Source organism: Sebastes fasciatus (assembly GCF_043250625.1).
Source record: "Sebastes fasciatus isolate fSebFas1 chromosome 14 unlocalized genomic scaffold, fSebFas1.pri SUPER_14_unloc_1, whole genome shotgun sequence".
Classification (NCBI taxonomy): domain Eukaryota; kingdom Metazoa; phylum Chordata; class Actinopteri; order Perciformes; family Sebastidae; genus Sebastes; species Sebastes fasciatus.
The window spans coordinates 47,501-55,247 of NW_027428122.1; the positions used below are offsets into that span (position 1 = coordinate 47,501).

A 7,747-nucleotide genomic window follows, 5' to 3' on the forward strand; every position below is an offset into this window, starting at 1 on the left:
TGCAGAGAACTCTGGGAAGAAATACGGTCTCCCCTCCGCCATGAAGACAGGGTGAGTTCTTCTTCTGTTGGGTCTCTAATGTTCTACTGGATCAGTTTGTAGAGGAATTGGAGGAGGTCCTGGTTCAGGTCCCGGTTCAGGTCCCGGTTCAGGTCCCGGTTCAGGTCCCGGTTCAGGTCCCAGTTCAGGTTCTGGTTCAGGTCCTGGTTCAGGTCCTGGTTAGTCATCCATCTTGATATAAAGAAGTAAATGATGCTCTTAGAACTGCATTTCCCATCATTCCCCAGGTGTCGCTCTGCGGTCCCGCCGATGGAGAGCAGACCCAGTATCTGGGGCGAGAGTCCGCCGAAGTTTGTCACTAAACCGACCCGAGTGTTCGCCAAGCTGGGAAAGACCGGGAAGTTCACCGCCAAAACCACGGGACGCCCACAGCCCCGAGTCACATGGTGCAAGGTGGGTAATCTATGGCCCAGACCACGGCTCTGAAATATCAGTAAGTTAGAATCTATGGCCCCGACCACGGCTCTGAAATATCATTAAGTTAGAATCTATGGCCCAGACCACGGTTCTGAAATATCAGTCAGTTAGAATCTATGGCCCCGACCACGGCTCTATAATATCAGTAAGTTAGAATCTATGGCCCAGACCACGGTTCTGAAATATCAGTCAGTTAGAATCTATGGCCCCGACCACGGCTCTATAATATCAGTAAGTTAGAATCTATGGCCCCGACCATGACTCTGAAATATCAGTAAGTTAGAATCTATGGCCCCAACCACGACTCGGAAATATCAGTAAGTTAGAATCTATGGCCCCGACCACGACTCTGAAATATCAGTAAGTTAGAATCTATGGCCCCGACCACGACTCTGAAATATCAGTAAGTTAGAATCTATGGCCCCGACCACGGCTCTGGAATATCAGTAAGTTAGAATCTATGGCCCCGACCACGACTCTGAAATATCAGTAAGTTAGAATCTATGGCCCCGACCACGACTCTGAAATATCAGTAAGTTAGAATCTATGGCCCCGACCACGACTCTGAAATATCAGTAAGTTAGAATCTATGGCCCCGACCACGACTCTGAAATATCAGTAAGTTAGAATCTATGGCCCCGACCACGACTCTGAAATATCAGTAAGTTAGAATCTATGGCCCCGACCACGACTCTGAAATATCAGTAAGTTAGAATCTATGGCCCCGACCACGACTCTGAAATATCAGTAAGTTAGAATCTATGGCCCCGACCACGGCTCTGATATATCAGTAAGTTAGAATCTATGGCCCCGACCACGGCTCTGGAATATCAGTAAATTAGAATCTATGGCCCCGACCACGGCTCTGGATGGATGCAGCATGATGACAGTAGTTCATATAGTGTGGTACCCGTTGAGCTGGAAGCTGTCTTGTTTTTGGCGCTCAGGAGGAGGCGGAGCTTCAGTCTTGTGGGCGGATCAGTGTGTACGAGCTCTCTGGCCTTCACGTCCTGGAGATAAAAGATGTGCGTGTGGAGGACGCAGGAAGTTACACGTGTTTGGTGACCAACGGCGCCGGAATGGCAACCGCCACCACGGCGCTGCACGTCCAGGGTGAGCCAACCAACCTGCTGTGAAAAGCTGAAACATGTTGATGCGGTTCTTTGACAGTAGAACACTGAATGATGTCATGTTTGTCCTCTCAGGTGTTCCCGGTGACTCGGCCAGGTGAGTCACTCACTCACCTGCATCATGGAGTTGTCGGCGTCTCACTGAGTTACTGCACAGATACAAATGTTTACTCGTACTATACGAACACTTTGGAGCCGTTCTGACTACAGCGAGCCTCTCGTCTCTCCAGGATGAGTTGAAGGGCCTTTTTTTTGAGGGCCCTCAAACTCATTCTATATATTCTATATATACAGTACATATATATATATATATATATAGGAGGTGAGCAGTGAAGGTCTGGTTCTCTCTCCTGCAGGACGCTAACACACACCAGGACCAGTAACCTGACAGCTGCTCCCAGTGTTCCCAGTGTTCCCAGTGCTCCCAGTGTTCCCAGAGCTCTCAGTGTTCCCAGTGTTCCCAGTGTTCCCAGTGCTCCCAGTGTTCCCAGAGCTCTCAGTGTTCCCAGTGTTCCCAGTGTTCCCAGTGTTCCCAGTGTTCCCAGTGTTCCCAGTGTTCCCAGTGTTCCCAGTGTTCCCAGTCCTCCCAGTGCCCAGACAGAGCAGCCCAGTGTTCCCAGTCCTCCCAGTGCCCAGACAGAGCAGCCCAGGCCCAGGCGGAAGGAGCAGCAGAGCTTCGTGTCTCAGGGATCGTCCTCCTGGAGGAGCAGACCTCCTGTACAGCTCCCTCTGGTGGCTGAGAGGAGAACTGCAGCCGCTCAGGTCACATTAGAATTATTCATAATATTAATATCACATTATTATTATTAATAATAATTTGACTAGAAGCAATTGCGTAACGTGACTGAAAATAAAGATGCTATGACTTCTGTTTCACTGTGACTTTAACGTCCTGTCTGTCTGTCTGTCTGTCTGTCTGTCTGTCTGCAGGTCCAGTCAGTGTCGAGTCCTGATCCAGTTCAGACCGGTTCAGTCCAGCAGCCAGCGAGCAGCTCAGACAGCAGCAGGTACACAGAGCTAACGTTAGCTAACGTTACGTTAGATGATGTTACGTTAGATAATGTTATGTTAGATAATGTTACGTTAGATGACGTTACGTTAGATGACGTTACGTTAGATGATGTTACGTTAGATAATGTTACGTTAGATAATGTTATGTTAGATAATGTTACGTTAGATAAAGTTACATTAGATAATGTTACGTTAGATAATGTTACGTTAGATGATGTTACGTTAGATAATGTTACGTTAGATAATGTTATGTTAGATAATGTTACGTTAGATAAAGTTACATTAGATAATGTTACGTTAGATAATGTTACGTTAGATGACGTTACGTTAGATGACGTTACGTTAGATGACGTTACGTTAGATGATGTTACGTTAGATAAAGTTACGTTAGATAATGTTACGTTAGATAATGTTACGTTAGATGATGTTACGTTAGATAATGTTACGTTAGATGACGTTACGTTAGATAACGTTACGTTAGATGATGTTACGTTAGATAATGTTACGTTAGATAATGTTACGTTAGATAATGTTACGTTAGATGATGTTACGTTAGATAATGTTCCTTTAGCTAATGTTACGTTAGCTAATGTTACGTTAGATGATGTTACGTTAGATGATGTTACGTTAGATGACGTTACGTTAGATGACGTTACGTTAGATGATGTTACGTTAGATGATGTTACGTTAGATAAAGTTACGTTAGATAATGTTACGTTAGATAATGTTATGTTAGATAATGTTACGTTAGATGACGTTACGTTAGATGACGTTACGTTAGATAATGTTACGTTAGATAAAGTTACGTTAGATGATGTTACGTTAGATAATGTTACGTTAGATAAAGTTACGTTAGATGATGTTACGTTAGATAAAGTTACGTTAGATAATGTTACGTTAGATGATGTTACGTTAGATAAAGTTACGTTAGATAATGTTACGTTAGATGATGTTACGTTAGATGATGTTACGTTAGATAATGTTACGTTAGATAAAGTTACGTTAGATAATGTTATGTTAGATAATGTTACGTTAGATGACGTTACGTTAGATGACGTTACGTTAGATGACGTTACGTTAGATGATGTTACGTTAGATAAAGTTACGTTAGATAATGTTACGTTAGATAATGTTAAGTTAGATGATGTTACGTTAGATAATGTTACGTTAGATGATGATACGTTAGATAACGTTACGTTAGATAATGTTACGTTAGATAATGTTACGTTAGATGATGTTATGTTAGATAATGTTACGTTAGATAATGTTACGTTAGATAATGTTACGTTAGATGATGTTACGTTAGATAATGTTACGTTAGATAATGTTACGTTAGATAATGTTACGTTAGATAATGTTACGTTAGATGATGTTACGTTAGATAATGTTACGTTAGATGACGTTACGTTAGATGACGTTACGTTAGATGATGTTACGTTAGATAAAGTTACGTTAGATAATGTTACGTTAGATAATGTTACGTTAGATGATGTTACGTTAGATAATGTTACGTTAGATGACGTTACGTTAGATAACGTTACGTTAGATGACGTTACGTTAGATGATGTTACGTTAGATAATGTTACGTTAGATAATGTTATGTTAGATAATGTTACGTTAGATGACGTTACGTTAGATGACGTTACGTTAGATAATGTTACGTTAGATAAAGTTACGTTAGATGATGTTACGTTAGATAATGTTACGTTAGATAAAGTTACGTTAGATGATGTTACGTTAGATAATGTTACGTTAGATAAAGTTACGTTAGATAATGTTACGTTAGAAGATGTTACGTTAGATAATGTTACGTTAGATGATGTTACGTTAGATAATGTTACGTTAGATAAAGTTACGTTAGATAATGTTATGTTAGATAATGTTACGTTAGATGACGTTACGTTAGATGACGTTACGTTAGATGACGTTACGTTAGATGACGTTACGTTAGATGACGTTACGTTAGATGACGTTACGTTAGATGATGTTACGTTAGATAAAGTTACGTTAGATAATGTTACGTTAGATAATGTTACGTTAGATGATGTTACGTTAGATAATGTTACGTTAGATGACGTTACGTTAGATGACGTTACGTTAGATAATGTTACGTTAGATGATGTTACGTTAGATGATGTTACGTTAGATAATGTTACGTTAGCTAAAGTTACGTTAGATAATGTTACGTTAGATGATGTTACGTTAGATGATGTTACGTTAGATGATGTTACGTTAGATAATATTACGTTAGATAATGTTACGTTAGCTGATGTTACGTTAGATGATGTTACGTTAGATAATGTTACGTTAGATAATGTTACGTTAGATAATGCTACGTTAGCTAATGTTACGTTAGATAATGCTGCGTTAGCTAATGTTACGTTAGATAATGCTACGTTAGATAATGTTACGTTAGATGATGTTACGTTAGATAATGTTACATTAGATGATGTTACGTTAGATGATGTTACGTTAGATAATGTTACGTTAGATAATGTTACATTAGATAATGTTAGCATAGCTAATGTTAGCATAGCTAATGTTACGTTAGATAATGTTACGTTAGATAATGTTACGTTAGATAATGCTACGTTAGCTGATGTTACGTTAGATGATGTTACGTTAGATGATGTTACGTTAGATAATGTTACGTTAGATAATGTTACGTTAGATAATGTTACGTTAGATGATGTTACGTTAGATGATGTTACGTTAGATGATGTTACGTTAGATGATGTTACGTTAGATGATGTTACGTTAGATAATGTTACATTAGATAATGTTAGCATAGCTAATGTTAGCATAGCTAATGTTACGTTAGATAATGTTACGTTAGATAATGTTACGTTAGATAATGCTACGTTAGCTGATGTTACGTTAGATGATGTTACGTTAGATAATGTTATGTTAGATAATGTTACGTTAGATAATGTTACGTTAGATGATGTTACGTTAGATAATGTTACGTTAGATAATGTTACGTTAGATGATGTTACGTTAGATAATGTTACGTTAGATAATGTTACGTTAGATAATGTTACGTTAGATAATGTTAGCATAGCTAATGTTACGTTAGATAATGTTACGTTAGATAATGTTACGTTAGATGATGTTACGTTAGATGATGTTACGTTAGATGATGTTACGTTAGATAATGCTACGTTAGCTGATGTTACGTGAGATGATGTTACGTTAGATAATGTTACGTTAGCTAATGTTACGTTAGATAATGTTATGTTAGATAATGTTATGTTAGATAATGTTACGTTAGATAATGTTACGTTAGATGATGTTATGTTAGATGATGTTACGTTAGATAATGTTACGTTAGATAATGTTAGCATAGCTAATGTTACATTAGATAATGTTACGTTAGATAATGTTACGTTAGATAATGCTACGTTAGCTGATGTTACGTGAGATGATGTTACGTTAGATAATGTTACGTTAGCTAATGTTACGTTAGATAATGTTATGTTAGATAATGTTATGTTAGATAATGTTACGTTAGATAATGTTACGTTAGATGATGTTACGTTAGATGATGTTATGTTAGATAATGTTATGTTCGATAATGTTATGTTAGATAATGTTACCTTAGATAATGTTACGTTAGATGATGTTACGTTAGATGATGTTATGTTAGATAATGTTATGTTCGATAATGTTATGTTAGATAATGTTAGCATAGCTAATGTTACCTTAGATAATGTTACGTTAGATGATGTTACGTTAGATGATGTTACGTTAGATAATGTTAGCATAGCTAATGTTACATTAGATAATGTTACGTTAGATAATGTTACGTTAGATAATGCTACGTTAGCTGATGTTACGTGAGATGATGTTACGTTAGATAATGTTACGTTAGCTAATGTTACGTTAGATAATGTTATGTTAGATAATGTTACGTTAGATAATGTTATGTTAGATAATGTTACGTTAGATAATGTTACGTTAGATGATGTTACGTTAGATGATGTTACGTTAGATAATGTTACGTTAGATAATGTTACGTTAGATAATGTTAGCATAGCTAATGTTACGTTAGATAATGTTACGTTAGATAATGTTACGTTAGATGATGTTACGTTAGATAATGTTACATTAGATAATGTTACGTTAGATAATGTTACGTTAGATAATGTTACGTTAGATAATGTTACTTTAGATAATGTTACGTTAGATAATGTTAGCTGTTTAGTTGTAACATGATGTATTGTTATTATTAATATTAATAAAGTATAAAGTGATCTATCAGATGAAGCTTCAGTTTCTTCTTCTGTGGTTGCATTTGACTGTAAACTGTATGTGTGTGTTTCAGGAGGTCTGTGTCAGTGACGGGGTTCAACCTGCGGTTCGCGGCCGTTCCTCTGGACCAGCAGGCCACCGAGGGAGCAGAGGTCACCTTCACCTGCCAAGGTACCTAAACACCTCTCACCTGAGTTCATCACGTTCACCTGAGTTCATCACGTTCACCTGAGATCATCACGTTCACCTGAGTTCATCACGTTCACCTGAGTTCATCACGTTCACCTGAGTTCATCACGTTCACCTGAGATCATCACGTTCACCTGAGATCATCACGTTCACCTGAGTTCATCACGTTCACCTGAGTTCATCACGTTCACCTGAGTTCATCACGTTCACCTGAGATCATCACGTTCATTCACCTGAGTTCATCACGTTCACCTGAGTTCATCACGTTCACCTGAGTTCATCACGTTCACCTGAGTTCATCACGTTCACCTGAGATCATCACGTTCACCTGAGTTCATCACGTTCACCTGAGTTCATCACGTTCACCTGAGTTCATCACGTTCACCTGAGTTCATCACGTTCACCTGAGATCATCACGTTCATTCACCTGAGTTCATCACGTTCACCTGAGTTCATCACGTTCACCTGAGTTCATCACGTTCACCTGAGTTCATCACGTTCACCTGAGATCATCACGTTCACCTGAGTTCATCACGTTCACCTGAGTTCATCACGTTCACCTGAGTTCATCACGTTCACCTGAGATCATCACGTTCATTCACCTGAGTTCTCTCAGGTGATGATGGAGGTGGATGTCCACCAGGTGGCAGCAGACAGTCTGTCCTCAGGATGCTGTTTCCTTTTGTGGA

General features: G+C 38.7%; 1 protein-coding gene across 1 annotated transcript in view; it reads left to right on the forward strand.

The window, feature by feature from the left end:
- Positions 1–7,048, forward strand: part of LOC141763564 (uncharacterized) — a gene marked incomplete at its 5' end in the record, with an annotated part of 38,146 nt that extends 31,098 nt beyond the window's left edge. Inside the window, 7 exons of the mRNA XM_074628000.1 lie at positions 6–51; positions 288–453; positions 1,425–1,590; positions 1,683–1,704; positions 1,964–2,369; positions 2,538–2,614; positions 6,943–7,048. Coding sequence (XP_074484101.1) covers positions 6–51; positions 288–453; positions 1,425–1,590; positions 1,683–1,704; positions 1,964–2,369; positions 2,538–2,614; positions 6,943–7,048 — 989 coding nt within the window. The remainder of the gene's footprint in view (positions 1–5; positions 52–287; positions 454–1,424; positions 1,591–1,682; positions 1,705–1,963; positions 2,370–2,537; positions 2,615–6,942) is intronic.
- Positions 7,049–7,747: the final 699 nt, after the last annotated feature.